This window comes from Mustela lutreola, chromosome 15 (genome assembly GCF_030435805.1).
Source record: "Mustela lutreola isolate mMusLut2 chromosome 15, mMusLut2.pri, whole genome shotgun sequence".
Classification (NCBI taxonomy): Eukaryota; Metazoa; Chordata; class Mammalia; order Carnivora; family Mustelidae; genus Mustela; species Mustela lutreola.
In genome coordinates this window covers 49,228,304-49,252,776 of record NC_081304.1, presented here as the reverse complement: position 1 = coordinate 49,252,776, position 24,473 = coordinate 49,228,304, and the positions used below count along the sequence as shown (strand labels likewise).

Below are 24,473 nucleotides of genomic sequence, written 5' to 3'. Positions count from 1 at the left end.
ATATGATCTCTCTCTCTCCAACTCCACAAAATGCACACAGTCCGCCAATGTTTAATGCCTTTGGTTTGCGTTGAATGGAACGGGGACTCGCCCTTACTCAGTAGTTAAAAGCGGAGAGTTTGGAGAGGTGCTTGGCGGCCACTGAGTCATCTCATGCTCCCGCGCCCATTTCCTGTGTCTTGTCACAGGAGTTAGCTAAACTCAGGGGAGTTAACGACTTACCATCAGTAAGTGTGGAGTGGGGACTGAGGTTTGGTCCTCCCTGGTCCTAGGTTTCTACTAGAGCAGTGATCTGAACTCAGGTCCCCAGACCAGTGGGATCCACGTCCCCCAGACACTTGATAGAAATGGATGTTCTCTAGACCCTCCTGGGAACGTCTGAGCTGTGAGGTGTGTTTTAACAAGTCCCACAGGTGCACCTTTGAGTGTAAGTGTTTGTCGAGCTGGAGCACCTGCTTCTGCTGTGGTTGTAGTGGGGCCCGTGCTTGTTGAGGGAAGAGAGACACGCTGGTTGTCATCCAGGCATTTCTGTGGATCCAGGTTCCATCTTTCTGCCCATGATCCCACATGTGCAGTTCAGCCCAGGGCTGCTCTCTGAGCTCTGGACAACTCGAACCCGATGCGTCTGTCCCTGGGCTCCTGACGTCCCGTCCCATGTCCGTCCCTCCCCTCTCGGTAGACTGGCATTGTCCACCAGCCTCTGAGGCTGAAAGCCAGGGAGCCATCCTGGTGACACCCTTCCTACCCCTCACACCCAGTGCATCCGCAAGTTGTGTGTCCTGCTCAGAGTACCTGGTGTCTGCCTACTTTCTCTCCATCACACCACCTTTGCGTTTCTTCCCAGAACCACTAAGAGAGCCTTCTACATTGCTTGATCATTTCATTCCCACCCAGAGCCAGTAAAGGTCTTTCCTAAAGTAGATCATGTCAGCCCCCTACTAGAAAACCTTTTAACAGTTCCCCACTGCACTTAAAATGGAATTTAAACACACACACACACACACACACACACACTCCTCACCCAAACCTGCAAGGCCTCTCCCAGCCACCTCTCGCATCACCGGAGTTCCTGATTCTGCCTTCATGATGTTCCATGTTCCTGTTTCTTGAACATGCTTTGTACCCCTAAACCTGTGGGGCCCGCTGTGTACCTCCTTCCTCCTCATCCCTCGGGCCTCACTCAGCTGCCCCAGCCCCATTTCCTGACCGTATCTTAAAGCTTACAGCCTTGCTGTTCCAGCCATCAGCCTTGTTTCCTGTATAAACACTTGAAATGGGTTTGCATCTCTGTCTCTGTCCTGTTACCTGTCTGTCTCCCCAGTGGACTGCAACCCCCATGAGGGCAGCGAGCATGTCTATCTTGTTGGTCCTGGTGCCTGGCATGCTGTCAAATGAATAGATTAATTAGCTCAACAGACACTTATCAAACATATCTTAGTAAGAATGTTTGTCATTTATCCAATGCCTTCGATGTGCCAAGCTTTATACTTTTCTTTCTTTCTTTTTTTTTAGATTTTATTTATTTATTTGACAGACGGAGATCACAGGTAGGCAGAGAAGCAGGCAGAGAGAGAGAGGAGGAAGCAGGCTCCCTGCTGAGCAGAGAGCCCGATGCGGGGCTTGATCCCAGGACCCTGGGATCATGACCTGAGCCGAAGGCAGAGGCTTTAACCCACTGAGCCACCCAGGCGCCCTGCTTTATACTTTTCTGATCAGTATAGCAGTTCCCTGTGAAACAGTACCCCTCTGGTCTGATGGAGGAGGAAGGAGGCCCTGAGGGGCAAGGCAACTGGTCTCCTGGGTCTAGTGATCTACAGGTGGCGGGGCTTCGTCCTGACCCATGCATCCCCGAGCCTGCGCCCTGAGCCCCTCCCACGAGCTGCGCATGCTCACTGCCAAGAGTTTGGAGTCCAGTGAACACGTGGGAAGAGGATATCCCTTGGGACCCCTAAGATGCAGCAACAGGAATGGCATTCCGCCAACTTGAACAAAAGTAGAGTTTACGAGGACGCTGTTGGCTTGCTCAGAGAATCACAGAATCTGAGGGAGCAGCCCCTTGACAAGGAGGTTGGGAGCCAGAGCCGGTAGGCGGTCTCCCCAAGCATACGTGCTCGCAGAAGACCACAGACTGGTTCATTCTCTATCTTCGGGTGTCTCTGCCTGGGATTCACGTTCCCAGGAGGGAAGCTTACCAGCTGAGCTCAGGTCACACTCCCAGCCCTTGGCCAGGGGAGGGTGGGCATCCTGACTGATGTCCCATTAAGGACAGGGGTCTTTGCAGAGAAACATCAAGGTGCTGAGATCAGAGGAAGGGGCACAGTGATAGTGGATGGTGGATGCCCTGACCGAACGTGGGGCGTGGGGGGGGGCAACAAAACCCCAGCTACAGACCTACCACTTAGCATTAGAAACGCTGTTGGCATTTTGAGGTGTTTCTTTCTAGTTTTTCTTTGATGCATATTAAATATAATACATACATTTTAACAAAACTTGAAACTCATGTAGCTTAGCACCCATTTTCTCCTTAATGGAGTTTTAGTCTTTTTTCTGTCCCCAAATATTCTTCAAAAACTTGATTGCTAAGAGCTGAAGTCATCTTGTACCAACATCTTCGTGCGATTATGTCCATAGGACAGATTCCAGGAGATAGAATTCCTGGCTCCCACAAGGAAGGCACATCGTGACACTGCAGGGAGGGGCATATACTGTTGTCGCTGTGCTGGTGGCCGGCCGAGCACCCTCCCCACCCAGGGGCCAGACCGGCCACCAGGTCGGTCAGTGGAGGAAGTGGGACATCAAACAAAGACATGAAGACAGCAAAATGCGGAGTATGTTTGAGGAACTTTGGGTGAATTGTTTTGGCTGGTGGCCTTAGAGCCTGTGGAGTTGGGATCAGGTTGGGTTGCAAGTGTCTCTCCCAGCCATGTTTTCACCTCCCCCGACCCACATATACTGGAACTAATTCAGTGGAGAAGACAGACGGAGGGTGTCTTGTGAAGAGATGAAAATAGCCCCAGCCACATCCTCTCCCACCATCCACGCACCCTCCCATCCCTAGTAGACCTTGTGTCCTTGGCTAGTTGGGGCTGGGTGTAGATGGGGGCTGATGATTGTTTTGCCTGGTACCTGTGGTGGGGGAGTATTGGGCTGGTTCTCAGGACATCAACTGGAGATGGATGTTTGCTCTCATGGTGGTCTCAGTCGGGGCACAAGACCGGACCTCTCACAGAGTTCTTCCCTCCGCTCCTGCCCCCCAGAGCAGCATCAGCCTTGGGCAGCCGAAGTGGGAGTTTTTCTCCTTAGTTGATTCCTCTTGAGACCCAGTCAAAGGAGGGAAGCCTAATTGCTAAGAGTTCAGCTTCTTTATTACACCCAAGAAGTCAGACTTAAGTGCTGTTTGTTTTATCAGAACCTTCTTTCTGGCTGGAGCTTACTGACAATTTAAAGCCAAACCGGCTCGGTAGTAGCTAACTCATGAGTTAGTAATATATGCAAGGGCTTCACCTGTATTGATCCATTAGCCTTCATAATAGCCCTGTGAAGTAGGTGCTATTATTATCCCCATTCTACAGATGAGGGAACTGAGGCAGTTAAATCACTTACCCAAGGTTGGCAGCAAGACATGGTGAGTCAGGGTTGGGCAGTCTGGCTCCAGAGCTTGTGCTCTGCACTTCTGTGCTATGCTGACCCCCTATTCTGATTCCACCTCACTCAGAACTTTGCACGATATTACTAGTTTATCCCCCAAAGAGATTTTTTAAAAATCCATGTTAAATTCTCCATACTTGAGCATGACATTTTACTGTTCCTTTTCCTGATTCCACAAGTGAGTGATCACAAGTGGGATTAAGTGAGATGCTTGGATGTAACAGTGGGACATGTTCTTTTCATTTGAAGTCTGGTCTCCTGATGATGTCTTCCAGATGCTGTATTTGGATTAAAGAATAAATGTTAAACATTTCCATCACATCATCAAGCCTCTCCACTTAAACTCAAGTAAAAAAATGTAGATAATGAATTAAATTTCATCACATTTCACACCAACCTGTCCAGCTGCTCCCAGAACTTGAACCTTCTTTTAAGACTTACACTAAAATATGCATCACTTTCTCTTGCCACCAGCAGAAACCATAGATTCTTTTAGGAGCAGTGAGAGCCACACTCCAGCCTTCCAGGAACTTCCTCTGGTGGTACCTCCCACTTTGTGTGCTACCCAGTGTCTAAAACTGGGGCTCATGCTATGTTTTGGCTCAAACTACTATTTATAAAATAATTTGCAGTTCATGGTAATTGGCATAGGGTTTTTTTGTAAGATGATGGAAACTTTTGGGGATTAGATAGGCAATCGTTGTACAACATAGAGGATTACTTAAAAAAAAAAACACTGAAATGTGCACTCTAAGTTGCTGAATTTTATGGTATGTAAATTTTATATAAAAATGACTATAAAGTGAAATAAAAGGAAGCAGCCTTTTATAGTATAGAAAAGTGATACACTTAAAAAAAAAAAAAAAAAAAAAAAAAAAAAAAAAAAAAAAGAGGTCTCAAATAAAACCAGAAATGAGAGAGTTAATGCAACAGTGGTTGATATCACAGAAATACAAAGGATCATAAGAGGCTACTAAGAATAATTACATGCCAACATATTGGACATTGTAGAAGAAATGGATATGGATACATCCTAGAAACACAACCTTCTAGGACTGAATCATGGTGAAATAGAAGATCTGAACAGACCAGTTACTACCTAGGATATGGAGTCAGGAATCAAAAACTTCCCAATGAATAAAAATCTATAACCAGATTACTTCACTGGTGAATCCTGCCAAACATTCAAAGAAGAATTAATCCCCTTCCTCCTAAAACTCTTCCAAAAAAATAGAAGGGGGCTGGAGGGACTCTTCCAAACACATTTATGAAACATTACCATGATACCCAAACCAGACAAGAATGCCACAAAAAAGAAAATTCAAGGCCAATATCCCTGATAAACAAAGATGCAAAATTTCTGAACAAAATATTAGCAAAGTGAATTCAACAATACTTTAAAAGGATCATACACCATAACCAGTGGGATTTGTTCTAGGAATGCAAGGATGGTTCAACACCTGCAAATCAATCAATGTGATAAATTACATTAACAAAACAGATAAAATTATATGATCATTTCAATAGGTGCAGAAAAAGCATTTGACAAAGTTCAACATCCATTTTGTTATTTATTTATTTGTTTGTTTATATTAAGAGATTTTATTTATTTGTTTTGAGGCAGAGAGTGTGAGCAGGGGGACAGGCAAAAGAAGATGGAGAGAGAACCTCAAGAAGGCTCCAGATTGAGTTCAGAATCCTACATGGAGGTCAGTCCCACAATCTTGAGATCATGACCTGATCTGAAACACAGGAGTCAGTCGCTCAAGCAACTGAGCCACCCAGGTGGCCCTGAACATCCATTTTAATTTAAAATAACTCTCAACAAAGCAGATATAGAGGAAATGTACCTCAACTTAATAAAGGTCATACATGATAAATGCACAACTAATGTTATATTTAATGGTGAACAGCTGAAAGCTTTTCCTTTAAGATCAGGAACAAGACACTTTTAGTCAATATAATATTGGATGTCCTAGTCATAGCAGTTAGGCAAGAAAAAAAAATAAAAGTATCCAAATTGGAAAGGAAGGAGTAAAACTAGCACTATTTGTAGATGACATAATATTATATATAGAAAAACCTAATGACTCCATCAAGAAACTATTAGAACTAATAAATTCAGTAAAGTTACAGGATACAAAACCATACACAAAAATCTGTTGTATTTATTTACATTAATAATGAACTGTGAGAGAAATTAAGAAAATAATTCCATTCATAATTGCATCAAAAAGGATAAGATATTGAGGAATAAATTTATCCAAGGAGGTGAAAGACCTATATATTAAAAATTATCAGGCATTAATGAAAGAAATTAAAGAAGACAGAAATAAACATAAACATGTTTTGTACTTGTGGATTCATATTGTTAAAATATTCATACTACCCCAAAACAATCCACAGATTCACTATGCAATCACTATGAAAATTTCAGTAGTAACTTTTACAGACCTAGAGCAGGCAATCCTAAAATTTGGAACCACAAAAGACTCCAATAGCCTAAGTAATTTTGAGAAAGAAAAATAAAGCTGGAGATGTCACACTCCCTGATTTCAAACTATATTACAAAGCTGTGGTAATCAAAACAGTATAGTATTGGCATAAAACAGACACATAGAGCAATGGAACTAAGAGAGTCCAGAAATAAACCCCTGTATCTATGGTCAGTTTACAACAAAGGAGCCAAGAATATACAATGGAGAATGGACATTCTCTTCAAGAAATGATGATGGGAAAATTGGACAGCTACATGCAAAAGAATGAAACCTCTACCTTATACCATGCACAAAATTAACTTGAAATGGATTAAAGACTTGAATATAAGACCTGAAACCATAATACTCCAAGAAGAAAAATAGGTGGTAAGTTCCTTGGCATAGCTCTTGGCAGTGGTTTGAACTTGACACCAAAACAAAAGAAACAAAAGCAAAAACAAACTAATGGGACTACATCAAACTAAAATCTTCTGCACAGCAAAGGAAACCATCAACAAAATGAAAAGGCAACCTCCTCAATGAGAAAAAATAATTACATATCCTATATCTGATAAAGGGCTTATATCCAAAATACATAAAGAACTCACACAACTCAATAGCAAAAACCACACAACCCCAAAACCAAACAATCTGAGTAAAACCTGGGCAAAGGATCTGAATAAACATTTTCCAAAGAAGGTATACAGAGGCCCACAGGTACATGAAAAGAAGCTCAACATCACTAATTATCAGGGGAATGCAAATCAAAACCACAATGAGTTGCCACCTCACGCCTGTTAGTTTGGCTGTTATCAGAAAGGCAAGCAGTAACAAGTGCTGGTGAGGATAAGGAGAAAAAGGAACTATTGTGCACTGTTGGTGGGAATATAAGTTGATGTAGCCACTGTGGTGGAAAACAGAATGAAGGTTCCTCAACTGACTAAAAATAAAACTACCATATGATCCTGCAATTTTACTTCTGGGTATTTATTCAAAGAAAACAAAAACACTAATTTGAAAAGATATATGCACCTCTATGTGTACTGCAGCATTATCTACAATAGCCAAGCTATGGAAACAACCTAAGAATCCTTGGATGGATGAATGGATAAAGAAATTTTGTTACTATATGCAGAGGAATGTGATTTCATCCATAAAAAAGAATGGAATCTTGCCATTTGTGACAACATGGATAGACCTCGAGGGTATTATGCTGAGTGAAATGACAAATGGAGAAAGACAAATACTGTATGATGTCTTCTATGTGGAATCTGAAAACAAACAAACATACGGGTTCCTGGGTGGCTCAGATGGTTAAACATCTGCCTTCAGCTCAGGTCATGATCTCCAGGTCCTAGGATCAAGCCCCAGGCTGGGCTCTCAGCTCAGTGGGGAGACTGCTTCTCCCACTCCCTCTGTATCTCTCTGGCCTGTGCTCTCTCTGTCTCTCTCAAATGAACAAATAAAATCTTAAAAAAAAAAAAGATAATAAAAACAAAAAAACAATAAAACAAAAGAAAAAAAAAACCCAAACTTATAAATGCAGAGAACAGATTGGCAGTTGTTGGAGGTTGGAGGTGAGGGGTGGGAGAGATGGGTGAACTGTTTGTTTTATTTTGAATAAATAAAATTTTAAAAATATAATAGAACTGCAAAGGGAAATAGATAAATTCATAATTTTTACAGAGACTAATATATCTGTTTTAATAGGTGATAGAGTACGTAGACATCCCCCACCCCAAAAAATCAGTCGGGATGTAGAAGCCTTGAACAAGCATTGGCAACCAGCTGGACCAAGTTGGCATTTATATAACACCTCACACAACAACAGTAGATACCTGTTCTAGTCCAGTGCACACAGAACATTTAGCAAGATAAGCCATGTTTTGGTATAGCAGATATGCTAAAGCCCTTGAATTATATACTTTAAATAAGTAGATTTTATGGTATATGAATTATATCTAAAGAAATTTGGCCATTCAAATGGCTGATAGTTCCAAAACCAACTCTATTCTTCTGCTTAGATGTGGTTATTTTATCATCTTAATTGGGTTTGTGGACAGAAGTGCATGATAACCTGTGCAGGACCCTGGGTCAAGCCAATTTCCCTGAAAATCTTGGGCTTAATGGCAACATTTTTCACATCTTCCACTAAATGAAGTAGACTGGTAATGATGACACCTGTCATTGGGTAATGGCATGTCCCCACCATCTCCCAGGATTTGCATCCCTTCCCTCATTTGGGGCTTGTCCTGGGATCTGCTCACTTGAGCAGAGGAGGACTTTGGGGGAAGTCCACCCAACATTTGAAGAGCAAGGACCATGTCTTACTTTCATATCTTCATTTCTGAGCCATGTGGACCCACATGGCTCTGAGAGGGCTTTGAGGAGGTGTCAGGGAGCTGCTCCAGCTCCTGTCACTGCCCTGGATGTTCTGCCCCCTGTCCTTTCTCAGCACCAGCCTCGTCACCACCCATGCACCCCCCTTTATCATCTTCACACTGAATTCTTCACTCCTGCAGTGGCCAGTTTTATGAGCTTGCTGCTCATGACCTATGTCTTGAGAGATCCTTCTGGTGTTTCTTTTGCTAACATGTAGTTTGGATTCAGTTTCAGTCATTTTGACTGATTCTGATTTAGGAATGGCAACACAGTTTTATACTTGAATAGCTCTACATTCCTCTGGGCCAAACTATTTTATCCCCCAAGTATTTTTAGGAACTGAAGTTGTGATCAGGTGACTAGTGAATAATGCCTTTCTTCCACAACAGCAGCTAGTAAAAGTAATGAAAGACGCTTGCCCAAGCCTTGACTTATCCTTAAAGGTGCCCCTCAGACACCTGACACTGCTGAACCCTGGCTGAACCTGAGCATCACACTTTCACTTTTGGGTCTGTGGACCTACCTGTGAACTTCTCAACTCACCTCTCTGGGACTTGGCTTCTTTGTCAGCACAGTTGTAGTAATACCTTCATGGGCATTTTTAAAGAAAATTGACTGGAAATCAAATTGCATTATATAAATATATCAAGTCAATACATTATACACTTTAAACTTGTACAGTGTTACATGCCAATCATATCTCAATAAATATAAATTTAAAAAACAAAGCCGAAGAAGAAATTTGCACAAACCACCTAGCACTATGCTTGATAGCAGTAGGTGTCGTCCCCTTGTTTCTGTCTGTCCCCAAATGCTTCTGCCCAGCAGTAAAGAAAGAATGAACTTCAACATACATTTCTCAAACCAGAAAGTCAAACAATTTTATGGTTGATTAGTTTTTCTGCATTCTTGGCTCCAAGTTCTGTATATAGTTATCTGTTGTCTATATAGTTTGATTACAGCTGTGTTTTAAAAACAATAAATAATAAGAAGGAAGGAAGTACAGCCAGCTATAGATGTTTCTCTCTCTAACGTTTCTTGATTTTCCAAATTTTTTTTTGATAAGCCATTATTTTTGCAATAAAAAAAGTGTAAATGCTTTTTTGGTTGGCATTCATTCAGCAAACATTTACTGAGCAATCTGCTTCAGTGCTTACAAAATGCCCCGTCTCTGCTTTAGGAAGATAGGTGGTTATCACTGCGTCACAGGTTCTGTGGTCACCCAAGAGGAGGAGGCTAGGCTCAGCTTCTTGGGGAAAAGAAGAATTGAGTTGAGTCGTGGAGATGAGAAGACAAAGAAGTGGGAGAGCAAGCTCTGAGTGGTGGGAACAGCACGCACAAAGGCAAAGAGGAATTCCAGGGATCTTGGTGTGGGTATGGGGTGTGCAGGGGTAAGGACAGAGAGGCATGGGAAGGAAGGAGATGGTGCTGGCAGGGGTGAGCAGTTGGGTTGAGAGGGGAGAGGCTAGAGATGAGACTAAGAGTCAGGGCCTTTGGTAATCAAGAGTTTGTACTTCAGGCCACAGGATCTGAGAGGCTTTTGAAGGATATTTATGCAAAGCTGTTGTAATGGATGTCTTTGAACACTCACTGCAGTGGTATAGGGGATTCATCGGTGAAGCCACATAGAGCTTGCTGCAGTGACCCAGATGGGCTATAAGGAAGACCCAAGCTAAGACAGTGACAATGACCCACACAGACTTAACTGTTACCATGGGGATGACTTGAGAGGCTTCTTACACCCATAGAGAAAAATGAACAGTGAACACCCTAGAGACAAATGGACTGTGGAGGTGAATAGAAAGCAAAAACCTACAGTGAACTTACACACAGAGCCCTTAACTTTATTAAGAAAGAAATTACACTTCAATCGTTTTTTTGTTTTGTTTTTTTATTCGTTCGTTTGTTTGCTATTAGGGATAATTGTTTAAAAATTATAATAACTAGTATTAGGTAAATGTTTGCATTTTCAGATATGGCTGATGGAAATAAATATAAAACCTTTCTGGGTGGCAATTTAGCAGAGATCTCAATTGCCTTCAAATTTGCCTTTATTGCTGTATTTTTTGCATTTGTTTATTTTATATTATTTTTTTAAAGATTTTATTTATTTATTTGCCAGAGACAGAGGGAGAGAGAGCGAGCGAGCACAGGGAGACAAAGAGGCAGGCAGAGGCAGAGGGAGAAGCAGGTTCCCTGCCGAGCAAGGAGCCCGATGTGGGACTCGATCCCAGGACCCTGGGTCATGACCCAAGCCGAAGGCAGCTGCTTAACCAACTGAGCCACCCAGGCGTCCCTGCATTTGTTTATTAAGATATAATTGAAACTCAACAAATTTACTTCCTTAAAGGGTAATCACCACCACAGTCAAGATAGAGAAAATGCCCAGCACAACAAAATGCTTCCTCTTGGGCCCCAGTCATAGGGGGACCCACACTGTTGTGAGTTTTGCTTTTAGGAGGTTTGCTAGATTCTCACAGTAAACCTCAGAGTAAAAGAAATTCCCTTGTGCTTCTGGCAGGGGGAGGAAAAAGTAACTATTTTGAAATACACCAGGATATTCTGTTCTTCTTAACAAGGCCTGCCTGCAAGAAAAACTTTTACAAAAGTCCAAATTGCTGCAATTTCATCAGAACTTACCTGACCTTTCTCCAACCCGTTTAGCTATCCTATCCCACTTAAGAGGGAAGTACTGTGAAACACAGGTGAACCTCAGAATCCAGGGGCGTGGGCTCATGGTCAGACTGAGGCCTCCTCACAGGACTAGAGAACACTGCCCCTTCCTGCACACCTTACTACCACATTGCTAAAGGTCTGTTCACTACAAGTCCTTCTGCGTAGTACATCCTGTGTGGCTTTCAGGAAAAGTTACAAGGCATACTAAAAGGCAAAGAACAGAGTTTGTAGAGAGAGCAAACAAGTCTAAGAAAGAATAAAAAAAGAAATGCTGGAGATGGAAACACTGTAACAGAAATGAAGAATGCCTTTGTTCTTGTTAAATAGACTGGACACAGCTGAGGAAAGAATCTCTGAGCTGGAGGATATCCTGGTAAAAACTCTGTAACTGAAACGCAAATGGGGAAAGGAGTATAAGAAACCAAAACTAAAACTCCAGAGTATCCAAGAACCATGGGAAGGTATAACAGACATGTAATAGGAATACCAGAAGGAGAAGAAAAAGAGACAGGAACAGAATACTTGAAGCAATAAGACAGAATTTTTCACCAAATGAGTATTAGATACCAAAGCACAGATCCAGAAAACTTAGAGAACACCCAGCAGGATAAATAGGAAAAGCAAAACAAAACAACCCATACCTAAGCATATCATATTCAAACTACAGAAATCAAAGATGAAGACAAAACCTTGAAAGAAGCCAGAGGAATAAAAATCCTTAGTTGTAGAGGAACAAATATAAGAATTTTAGCTGAGTTTTCCTCAGAAATCATGCAAACAAGAAGAGAGTAGAGTGGAATATTTAAAGCATTGAGAGAAAAAACCCAACCAACCTATAGTTCTTTCTCCAGGAAAATCCTCTTTCAAAAGTGAAGTAGAGGGGCGCCTGGGTGGCTCAGTTATTGAGCATCTGCCTTCAGCTCTCGTCATGATCCTGGGGTCCTGGGATTAAGCCGAGGGGCTCCCTGGTCGGCGGGGAGTCTGTTTCTCCCTCTCCCACTCCCCCTGCTTGCGTTCCTTCTCTTGCTGTGTATCTGTTAAATAAATAAAAAAAATATTTTTTTTAAGTGAAGGAGAAATAAATATGTTCTTGGACTTTCAAAAATAGATTATTATCCATAGACCTGTCTTGCACGAAATTTAAAAGAAATTCTTCAGAGAGAAGAGAAATGATATGTCAAAAACTCAAATCTACATCAAGGAGGAAAGAGCATTAGAGAATAAATGAAGGTAAAATAAAAATTTTCATTTTTAGTTCATCTAACAGTTTTTTCAGAATAGCATTAGCAACAATGTATTTGATGATTTTAACTTCTGTTCAAGTGAAATGAATTACAACAATGATATATTCATGGGATGGGAGGGAGAAACTAGAAATCTGTTGCTATTATAATGTACTTTCACTGTCTGTGAAGCAGCACACTTGTTTTTGAAAATGGCCTTGGGTTAGTTATAAATGTATACTGCAAACTCTGGGCCAACCACTCAGAAAAGTAAAAAAAGAAAAAGTACATGATTCTCGGTATGCAAAGAAAGGGTAGAAAGTGGAATCATATAAAATACTCAATTAAAATCATAAAAGGCAGAAAAGACTGGAAGACAGAAGGGCAGAGTCAAAAATGGTAACAAATACAGCAGATATTAATCCAACTATATCAATAATCATTTTAAACATCAATGGTCTAAATGGTCTAAATTAAAAGATTTTGATAGTGGATCAAAAAACCAGGACCCGCATTTATGCTGTCTGCAAGAAACACAGTTTAAATATATAGACATAGACAGATTGAAACTATAGAGATAGTGAAAGAGATATCATGCTAACACTGTCAAAAGAAAGTGAGAGTAGCTATATGAACTTAGGACAGAACAGAGTTCAGGCCAAAGAAAATTATCATGGATAAATAAAGGCATTATATAATGATAAAGGTGTTAATTCTCCAAGAAGACATGCTAATCCTTAAAGTGTAAAGTGTATCCACTTAACAACAATGTCAAAATATGTGAGGCAAAAACTGATAGAACTTCAGGAGAATTCGATGAATTTACTATTACAGTTGTAGACTTCAACATCCCTTTGTCAGAAATGGACAGATCCAGAAGGTAGAAAATCAGTAAAGATATGGTTGGATTCAATAATGCCATCAATCAATTAGATATGATTGACATTTATAGACTACTTTATCTAACAACAGCAGAATACATTTTCTTCTCAAGCTCACATGGCACCATCATTCATCAAGGTTGACCACATTCTGAACCACAAAACACACCTTACAAATTTAAATAATAGAAATCATACATGTTCTCAAACGAGACACCAGTAATAGAAATATAGCTGGAAAATCCAAAAATTCCTGGAGATTAAACAACACACTTAAAAATAACAAAGAAGGAGCTCAATAGAAGATAAGACAAATATCTAGAACTAAGTGAAAATGTTTCACTAGAACTAAGTGAAAACGTTTCAAAGTTTGTGGGATGCAGTGAAAGCAGTGCTTAGTGGACAATGTATAGCAAAGTCTGGATGACCTTGGACATGATGATGGCTTTTTAGATACAACACCAAAGGAACAAGTTATGAAAGAAATCATCGATAAGCTGAGCTTCATTAAAATGAAAAACTTCTGCTTTGCCAAATATGATGTCAAGAGAATGAGAAGACAGGTCACAGACTGGGAGAAAATATTGGCAAGAGACAACTGACAGGCAACTGTTACCTAAGATATACAAAGCGTTCTGAAAACTCAATGACAAGGCAATGGACAGCCTGATGAAAAGGTGGTCTTAAGACCTAAACAGTCACCTTATCCAAGAGGATTTACAGATGGTAAAGAAGCACACATAACAGTGTTCAATATCCTATGTCTTAGGTAATTGCAAATTAAAACAGCAGTGAGATGCTGCTGTGCACTTATTAGAATGGCCAAAATCTAGGACATTGACAACATCAAATGCTGGAGAGGATGTGGAACAACAGGAACTGTCCCTCATTGCTGATGGGAATGCAAAATGGTGGAGCCACTTGGGAAGATAGTTTGGCACATCCTAGCAAGACTAAACCTGCTCTTAACTGTATGATCTGCTAATCACACCCCTTGGTATTTATCCAGTTAAGTTGAAAATGTATGTCCACTCAAAACCCTGTATACAGGGGCGCCTAGGTGGCTCAGTGGGTTAAAACCTCTGCCTTCGGCTCAGGTCCTGGGGTCCTGGGATCGAGCCCTGCATCGGGCTCTCTGCACAGCAGGGAGCCTGCTTCCTCCTTCTCTCTCTCTGCTTGCCTCTCAGCCTACTTGTAATCTCTGTCTGTCAAATAAATAAATAAAATCTTTAAAAAACAAAACAAAAAAACCCTCTATACAGATGTGTATAGAAGCTTTATCCATGATAGCCAAGACTTGGAAGCAACCAAGATGTCCTGCATGGGTAAATAAACTGTGTTATGCCCAGGTAGTGAACTGTTTTCAACACTAAGCCATTTAATGGCCCTCAAGCCATTAAAAGACATGGAGGAACCTAAATGTATATTACTAAATGAAAGAAGCCCATCTGAAGAAGCTATAATACTGTATGATTACAGTTATAAGACATTCTGGAAAATGCAAAACTATGGAGGCAGTAAAAAGATCAGTGGTTTCCAGAGACTAGTGGGGAGGGAGGGATGAATAAATGGAGAGCAAAAGATTTTCCAATTAGTGAAATTATTCATGGTGGATGCATGTCCTTTTACCTCTGTCCAAACCCAAAGAATGTACAACACTGAGAGGGAATCCCCATATGAATTATGGACTTTGGGTGATAACAATGTGTCAGTGTAGGTTCCTTGAGTGTAACAAATGTCCCACCCTGTTGTTGGATGTCAGTAAGGGGGAAGTTGTATATATTTGGGGATAAGAATTATATGGGAACTCTCTGTACTTTGTGCTCAGTTGCTGTGAACCTGAAATCGCTCTAAAAAATAAAATTAAAAAAATAAAGTGCGTTTGTGTCTTTTTCAATCAGCCTTTTTCCCTGTGCTTTCCCTCTCTGGGTGTTGTTGGTATGAGTGAGCTACTGATGTATTCTCCATTGTGACAGTTTTGCCTTTTACACAGTGTCATATAGTATGGACTCACACAGTCTGTCCCTGGCTTTCATTTAAAGACAGAATATTTTTGAGATTCATTCATTGTTGCTGTAAATATCAGTAGCACATTCCTTTTTATTGCTGAATATAATTCTACTGTATGACTGTAGCATCATTTGTTTATCTGCTAATGGATGGACATTTGGGGGTGTTCTCTGATTTTGGCTTTTATGAATAAAGTTCCTATAAACATTCAGGTCCACATCTTTGGGTGGATGTATGCTTTCATTTCTCTAGGGCAGATAGTGAGAGTGGGATTGGCTGGCTTGTATGATAGATGTGTGTTTAGCTTTTAAAGTAACTGTCAAGCTGTTTTAAAAGCAACTGTCCCATCTTGCATGCCGACCAGCAGGGCATGGGATGTCTAGCTGTGTCACATTTTTTAAAAAAGATTTTATTTATTTATTTGACAGATAGCACAAGTAGGTAGAGCAGCAGGCAGAGGGAGAGGGAGAAGCAGGCTCTCCGCCAAGAAGGGAGCCCGATGCGGGACTCGATCCCTGATGCTGGGATCATGACCATGGCCTCAGCTGCTTAACTGACTGAGCCACCCAGGCACCTGCCACTTCACATTCTTATGTGCACTTAGTATTTTCAGTCTTCTTCTTCTTCTTCTTTTTTTTTTTTTTAAGATTTTTTCTTTCTTTATTTGACAGAGATCACAAGTAGGCAGAGAGGCAGGCAGAGAGAGAGGAGGAAGCAGGCTCCCTGCAGAGCAGAGAGCCCGATGTGGGGCTCGATCCCAGGACCCTGGGATCATGACCTGAGCCGAAGGCAGAGGCTTAACCCACTGAGCCACCCAGGTGCCCCTTTTCAGTCTTCTTTACTGCAGCTGTTTTAGTGGGTTCCTCATGATATTTCACTGTGGTTTTGATTTGTGTTTCCCTAAATAGCGATGTTGATCATCTCTTATGGGCTTATTTGTCCTTTTTGATAAAGGGTTCACATTTTGGACTGATTTTTTCACTGGGCTGTTTGTCTTAGTTTGAGTGGGGGGAAAATCTTTTTTCTAGATACAAGTCCTTTGTCAGATAATGGTTTTTTTTTTTGTGGCTTATCTTTTTATTTTCTTAACCATGGCCTTTGAAGAGCAGCATTTATAATTTTGGGTTTTATATTTAGGTTACGGTCCATTTTGAGTTACGTTTTATACATGGTAGGAGTTAAAAATAGATGTTTTAATGTGTGTGGTTTTATGTTTTATTTTTTTATTTTTTTGGCCCATGGGTACCCAGCAGTTCTTCTGTTGGAAAGCCTTCCCTTTCTCTGTTGAATTACCTTGACATCTTTGGGTCTGTTTCTTAAATATATTCTGTTCCTTTGATCTAAATGCCTATCCTTTTGTGAGACCCACTCTTTCTTGGTTATTGTAGTTTTATAGTGACTTTCTAAAAAGATTTTACTTATTTATTTGAGAGAGAGTGAAAGACAGCAGAAGCAGGGGGAGGGGCAGAGGGAGATAGAGAAGCAGACTCTTGCTGAGCAGAGAGCCAGATTCCCAAGCTTGATCCTGGAACTCCAGGACCTGACCTGAGCCAAAGGCAGATGCTTACCTGACTGAGCCACCCAGGTGCCCCTTTATAGCGACTCTTAAAAACAGTGTGAATTCTTCAGCTTTATTCTTCATTTTAAAAATTGTCAGGGCACCTACGTGGCTCAGTCGGTTAAGCATCCAACTCTTGGTTTCGGCTCAGATCATGATCTCAGGGTCAGGGGATCCAGCTCCACATCAGGCTCCGCACCCATCCCAGAGTGTGCAGGAAATTATCTCCCTCTCCCTCTCCCTCTGCTCCTCCCCTTGCTCACACTCTCTTTCTCTCTACAATAAATAAATAAAATCTCCAAAAAAAACCCACAAATGTTTGATGATTGTGGCAAAGTGCGTATAACATGGAATGTATCATCTGAACTATTTCTAAGTGTGTAATCATCCTATTTCATATTTTTGGTGCTATTATAAAAGGTATTATTTCCTTCATTTCAATATCCAAATGCATAGAAATACAAGTAGTTATTGTGTGTTGACATTGTATCCAGCCACACACACACACACACACCCTGTATCTTCTTTTTCCATTCATCTGTTGATAAACATCTGGACTCTTTCCATATTTTAGCTCTTGTGGACATCACTGCTATAAACATTGGGGTGCAAGTGCCCCCTTAAATCACTATGCTTGCATCCTTTGGATAAATACCTAGTCGTGCAATTTCTGGGTCGTAGGGTAGCTCTATTTTTAACCTTTTGAGGAACCTCCTCCATATGGTTTTCCAGAGTGGCTGCACCAGCTTGCATTCCCACCAGCAGTGTAGGAGGGTTCCCCTTTCTCTGTATCCTCGCCAGTATCTCTTGTTTCCCGACTTGTTAATTTTAGCCATTCTGACTGGTGTGAATTGGTATCTCATTGTGGTTTTGATTTGTATTTCCCTGATCGAGTGATGTGAAACATTCTCTTATGTGCTTGTTGACCTATTTGTGTGTCTTCTTTGAAGAAAAGACCTTATCAAAGTCAGCATCCCAAAAAACAAAAAGTCCAATCAAGAAATGGGCAGAAGACATGGGTTTCATATCTCACAGACAAAGGGGTCCACAAGAAATTGGGAATTAAGAAAACAGCCAGTCCTCGGCCATAGGCAGTTTGTGAAACGGAGCTCTAATAGATAACCTGGCAGACTTAGAACAAGGGGTCTCTCTCCACAAGTCCTGCGAGGCCCCACGGGACCTGGCCTGCCCCCGCGCCCCCCTCCTCTCTCTTTCCTCCTGCTGCTCTGTTCTCTGCACTCCAGCCACTCAGATAAACATGAAAGTATGTTCCTGCCCTGCACCGTTTGCATTTGTTGTTCTCTCTTTATGGAACTTTCTAGACCTTTAATACCCAGTCGCCACCGTGTCCTGCCCAGTCAATGGCAGGTGTCCCTTCTCAGAGAGGCCTCCTGTCGCCTCCCTCTGTCAGAGCTCCTGGCTGTATTCCTTTGGAGCCCTCATCCCACCTGAACTTGGTTGTCTGTTTCTGTGCCGTGTCTCCTGCATTTAGAGTGCGGACTGTGTGAGAGCATCTCTCCCACACACCATGGGCTCCCACATCCAAGTGGATGCCCAGTAGCACTAGTGCATAAGGATGGAATGCAGAGAGCGCTGCCTGCTGTATTGGCTGTGTGAGGCTTAGATACGGTGATGGGAGGTGAGTTTGTGGAGTAGGTATGCTGGAAACACGGACCCCAGGCCATGACTGCCTCCCACCATGCTGCCCCACACTGCTGGGCGGCAGTCTCCTTTGTGTCATCTAATGAACTGCTTCAATGTGTCTTCAAGCTTCGTCCCCCCTTGTCTCTGTCCCTGGAGCCCAACAGAGTGCATACACATGGGGAATGGAGGAGGCACTCCTGGCACGAGTGTTGGATTGTGTAGACCAGGCCTGGGCAGATGGTGTTGTGTAGGACTGGAACTGTGGGGCCATGGACAAGTCACAGCATCTCCAGAGTGTCCGTTTGCTCTGCTGCCAGTGGGATCATCACAGATCCTAGACAGCGGCCCTTCTTCCTGGAGAAAGCCTGGCTGGGCCCCCGCTCCCTCTGCGTCCAGGTCTGATGGCACTCTCTTCTCCCCCCTACCTGTTTGTGTTCCAGTATGCCTGGGTGGAGAAGCACTTTGGCCCTGACTTTCTGGATCACGTCGTGCTGGCCGCAGACAAGACTGTGGTCTCTGCAGACCTTCTCATAGACGACCGGCCAGACATCACAGGCAAGTGGCCTGCGGCAGGTGAGGAGTGAGCGTGGAGCTGAGAGCCACCGGGACAAACAGCACATGGGGCTGGCCTCACGGCCCCTGTCCTGGGTGGTCCCCACTTGGCTACCAGCAGTGTAGTGGGCCTCCAGCCTCCAGCCCAGCACTGACCACCTTCCCTACCAGGAAGACAAGGCTGTTCTCAGCATCCAGCCTTGGAAGGGGTGCTCCTAGGAGTCAGGAAAAGCAGGTCCTAGCTCCTGGGGTAACTCATTGGGTGGCCTAGGATGAGTTCCCTTTATATCTCTAGGCCTTGCCTTTCTTATGTAAAATGAGGGCCAGACTGGCTTCCAAACATTTGGTTTTAGCCTCAAAGCCATTTCCCCTCCAAGAGCAATTTGGAGTGAACCTACTGTATAAAATGGAAATGCAAAGCATCATTTAAAAAATTTTTTTAAAAAGATTTTATTTATTTATTTGACAGAGGTCACAAGTAGGCAGAGAGGTAGGCAGAGGTAGGCAGAGAGAGAGGAAGGGAAGCAGGCTCCCTGCTGAGCAGAGAACCCGATGCGGGGCTCAATCCCAGGACCCTGGGCTCATGACCTGAGCCCAAGGCAGAAGCTTAACCCACTGAGGGGTTAACCCACTTTGGGGCCACCCAGGCGCCCCCAAAGCCTCATTTCTTTAGTTGAAGGTGGTTTTGGAATTGTATTTATCCCTTATAGGTGACTCCTTCCCAACAAACAAACAAACAAACAAACAAAACTTAAACTGACTTAGAAAGGAGAAGGGAAATTTATCAGCGCATCTACCTGGCAAGGTGAGGTAGGAAGGCTTTGGGCACGATGAATCTAGGAGCTCAAACAACATCAGTCTAAATTCAGTTTCTTTGTCTCCCAACTGTGCTCTGCTTTCTTTGTACGCAGGCCAGCTCTCTCCTCTCGGCAGCCATTAGCAGTTTGGGGGATAAATCCAATTCTTTTGGACACCTCAGTGGAAGATTCCAGAATATTGCTTCCCTAATGGCTTTTGGAAGCATGTCCATCTCTGCACTAGTCACAGTGTCCAGAGGGGATAATTCATGGACGTGCCCACTCGTGACCTCCCAAACCACGTAGTTTCACAAGGAGAGTCAGAGCACATGGGGCGCACAGTGCCCTGAGCCGCTTCTATGTCCAGCCACGGGGAGTGGGATGGGGGTGGGGATGGGGGCGGGGGGTCAGGCCAGAACGAGAGGAGCAGGAGCAGCACCGGCTTGCCAGTGTAGACAGGTGGATATGAGGGATGGGAGCTTAGGGGGGCTCGTGGGGCTCATGACCAAGAGCAGGGAAGCTGCGGGAGCTGGCCCTGGCCGGGGCAGGAAGGCGGAGCCTGCCAGAGGGGACGGGCCGGGCATCAGCGGGGCTCAGCCTCTGATGCTGGCCACCGTGGTGGCTGGCACAGAAGTCCCCGTGTGCTGTGCCTCCGCTGGGTACAGCCCTCCCCGACCCCCCTGCTTCCCGTGGGCCAGCTCCCATACTCCGGGCCACCTGCCACAAGACAGGTGCGAGCTCAGTCACCACTTTCATGATGGAGACGAGGACACTTTTTGTACTCGGGGGACTGAAGCGCTGCTTTCCTGCCCACAGGGGCCGAGCCAAACCCCAGCTGGGAGCACATCCTCTTCACGGCCTGCCACAACCGGCACGTGCAGCTGCAGCCCCCCGGCCGCAGGCTGCACTCGTGGGCAGACGACTGGAAGGCCATTCTGGACAGCAAGCGGCCCCGCTGAGCTGGACTGTGCTCTGGGCTTCTCCAGGGGGCCCTGGACCTCAGGGCTCCCAGCTCAGGGCCCCAGTGGGGGGTGGGGGGCGCCTAGAACTCTGGCCCCTGGGTGGCGGGGGGCTCCCTCTCACATGGCCCAGGCCCACTGCATGTCTCTCCGCTCTCCCCAGCCCTGCCAGGCCTTAAACTGATCTCGGGGCAGGGCTGGCTCGCCCAAGGTCCCTGGACAGGACACATCCAGCCAGGCAGCTCAGGCCGACCTCAGGCCATGGCCAGGCTGGGACTAGGGGCTCCAGACCTCAAGGAGCGGAGGGCCGGTAGGCCTCTTCCCGTCCCTCAGGGAAGTCCCCCCATCTGCGGCCCCTCGGCCAGGGAGCCAGCAGTGAGGTGCTTCCGGGGTGAGAGGGCTACAAGCAGGAGCGGATGGGACGAGCCCCCACATTCTGGGCCGCGACCCCTTCCTCCCCTGCCCTCCCACCCGGTCTCCGTTCCCCGCGGGGGCCCACCATGGATTCAGCAAACACTCCCTGAGCTCCAGGGCATGCCAGGCTCTGTGCTGGCACCACAGGCTGCCCTGCTTTGGACCCGCTCAGAAGTTTCTCGTACCCATGACCCGGGGGCCCTGCTCTGGGCCCAGCAGTCAGCAGCCTTGTACATTTGTCGAAAGCTGGCAAAATAAATGGGTTTCAAGTGTTGCCCCATAATGTGGCCCCCTCTAGTCCCTGGCCCCCGGGCACTGCGCTGCACATCTTGTAAGTGCTTGGGTGGCCCCCTGCACTCCTGAGGGGGCTGAGCAGGGTGCGGCCTCACCGCCCACTTTGCCACGGGCGCTGCGGGGGACCGAGGAGGAAGCGGCTGAAGGAGGAGCTGGTGGCCATGGTGGTCCCCTGGGTAGGCCCCCCACCACGCTGACCTGTCCCCCCACCAACATGCCTCCTTCCCATGCATGCCCCGCCCTCCAGCCTCCAGCCCCCCTGCCCTGCCCGGTTCAGAGCAGGCCCCCCACTCTCTGCTCCCCTCCCACACCAAGTTCCTCCTGAGATCCCAAGAGCTGTGTGGGGAGGGTCTGGGTGATGTTATTATCTTCCTTTTGTTCTTTCCGGCCTCTCTTCTCAGCCCACTGGGAAGTGGCAACTTGAACCCATCCTCACCTGCCCAGGCTTTCAGGCCTTCGCCCTGCTACCCCCCTGCTGCTCCCTTGCTATCCTCCCCATCACTGCCCTGCAGAGAACCCCTAACTGTCCCATCATGGGCACACTTGGGCTGCCCCAGCGGGTGGGGTCTCTGGTGACATCAAGAGAAAGTCTCCGAGGCTCGGGCTGGCTGACCGTCTTGGCTCCGTGGCTCTCGGGCCAGCCTGGCCATCCTGATGAGGAGGAAGCACAGTCTTCTGGGTCAAAGGCAGTCTTCCGTGGCACGGCCCCACCTTGACCCCACGTCAGCTGTATCCCTCCAGCAGTGGCGAGCGGCTCTACAGGTCCCCACCTACGAGGAGTGTATTCGGGGTTGCGTCACCTGACCAAGCTGGGCAGCGTCTGGGGCGGGTGGGCAGGTCTTGGCCAGCCTGAGGCTCTGGGAAGAACTTAGACCCGGAAGGCTGGCTCCCAGCTGCTCCCCGGAGACCCTCTGTTGCTGCCCACTCGAGGACCAGGCCACTGTCTAAGAGCCGTGAGACGATGTCACCTGCATGATGTACTTTCTGCCTGTGTCTGGGGCTTGTGGCCTCCAGCCCCAGTCGCGGGCAGAGGCCTGCCCACTGAGCCTTCATGCCCTCTCCTAAGATCCTCTCCCACTTGGTGGTCGGGCAGGGACCCCCTGGGGTTCCATGGCCCAGGACTGGAAAGGCATCACAGCTGCTGGCTTGGCAAGAACCACCATCTCCCTGGACTTGACCTTCTGGCTGGGAGGATGACCCGCAGAGCACCTGCCGCTCGTGGGGTTGGGCTAGCTCAAGGCTACTGCAGCGGACCAGACCCAGCCAGCCCAACGCCCTCAAAACAAAAAAGCCACTTGCTCATTTCTGTCCTGGGGCCTCGTTCTGCTGAGGACGGAAACATAACCCCATCAGGCTTTTCTCAACCACATCTGAGATTCTCTGGGGAGTGGCCCCAGTATGGAGTGGTGGGTATGTTTGGATGTGGGGGCACTTTTCTCGGTGTAGTGATGGCAGCGGTGAAGGGAACCCCCTCCTCATCCTCGCTCTGGTGTCAATGGACCCATGGGTGCTGGCACTGGCATCGCCTGTCTCCCCGAAGTCAGCTTCAGGGCCCCGTGTCTGGGGGATGGGCCACCTCGGTCACAGGGAAACAGTTGCCCCGACTGTACCCTGCTGGGGGCAGGGAGACCTCTTTGCCTGCTCACCTCCTGCAGCTTTTCCTCCCCCTGCTCCTGGCTCCTAGAGAGAGATCTAGGGCCATGGGCTTGAGGAGGGGTGGGGTTGGAGGCCAGGTCACAGCCTCCTCTCAGAGTCTCCCTCCCCTGCATCTGCCAGCCCCTGCTGTCCGCTCCCAGCCTGTGAGAGGCCTGATTCTAGGTCTGCTCCTCATGGAGCTACGGCAAGAGCGCAGTGCTCTGAGTCTTCCAGAGCGTTCCCTTTTCAGCTGATGGGCACCAGGAGCTTTAAAGGCCAGTCCAAAAACTCCAGAGCTACACATGGCTGAATCCATTCTTGGCTCCTCAAGGCGCACTCGCCCTGAGGTAACACTCACCACTTCAGATGCCTCGTTCGTTTAAAGGAGAAAAAATAATTGCGGGGCAAAGTTGCTGTAGTTAGTGCTTGGGAAAGTGCCCCCCACCCCCAGGCCATCCAGAACTCACTGTAATTAGAGCCAGCGGTCCAGGAGAGGCCTGGGCATTGCGCGGGGTCAAGCAAAGTGGGACCCTGGTCTGCCTGACGTCCCGGATAGGCCCCTTCCGGCAGGGGGCACTGCTGGGGTCTGGGTAGCTGAGGTTAGAGCCCTCTGGCCTGAGGGAAGGCCGTGCAGAGGTCCTGGGGCTGGAGAGTGTGGCCAAAGAGCAGGAGTGAGTACAGGAGGGAGGAATCCGCAGAACGGGGAGCTGGAGAAGATAAAGGGGAGGTGGGAGGTGGAACCTGGGCTGAAACCAGCACGGATGGCTGCCCACCCGGTGGCTCTCATTCTGCCAAGGCGCTGGCCGCCGCCCTCATGATGCTAGGAGGGGCAGGGGACACCTGCAATAGCCAATGACAGACACGAGGACTGCATGGTGTCGTGATTTTGTTCTTGCTGCCGAACGGAGACGCACAACTGGGATGAAGGTGACTTTCTTAGAAGCCTGAGAGGCATATGTTTTGCTTTTGAACCATTGCATGGCCTACAAGGAAGGAAGTCCGCCCTCCCAGTAGGAAAGCCAGCTTGTCCTGCCCTGAGATGAGGTGGCCCTGGTCAGAAGTGGAGATTTACCCCTTTGAAAATATTGGAAATGGTCTGGGGCCTAGGACCAGAGCCCCTGGAAGGAGTGACGAGCTCTTGGTCAGCCAGGGGTTTTAGGCAAAAAAAAAAAAAAAAAAAAAACTCAGTACAGTTCCTTCACTCTTCTGGGTCACACTATCCCCACTGGGACACATTCCACTATCATAACTGTCGTAATGATCATTTCCTCAGCACTGACCCTAAGCTGATGGGCATATTCTGTGGCCTCATAACCCTTGGGG

The 24,473-nt window shown here is 45.9% G+C and overlaps 1 protein-coding gene across 2 annotated transcripts in view; it reads left to right on the top strand.

The window, feature by feature from the left end:
• NT5M (5',3'-nucleotidase, mitochondrial) overlaps positions 1-21,517 on the top strand; it is a 36,624-nt gene extending 15,107 nt beyond the window's left edge. Inside the window, exons 4-5 of one of the 2 annotated variants that reach the window (XM_059149273.1) lie at positions 18,940-19,072; positions 20,665-21,517. In XM_059149273.1, the coding sequence (XP_059005256.1) occupies positions 18,940-19,072; positions 20,665-20,807 (276 nt within the window). In that variant the 3' untranslated portion in view covers positions 20,808-21,517. The remainder of the gene's footprint in view (positions 1-18,939; positions 19,073-20,664) is intronic. The other variant, XM_059149274.1, reaches the window with a different exon arrangement.
• Positions 21,518-24,473: the final 2,956 nt, after the last annotated feature.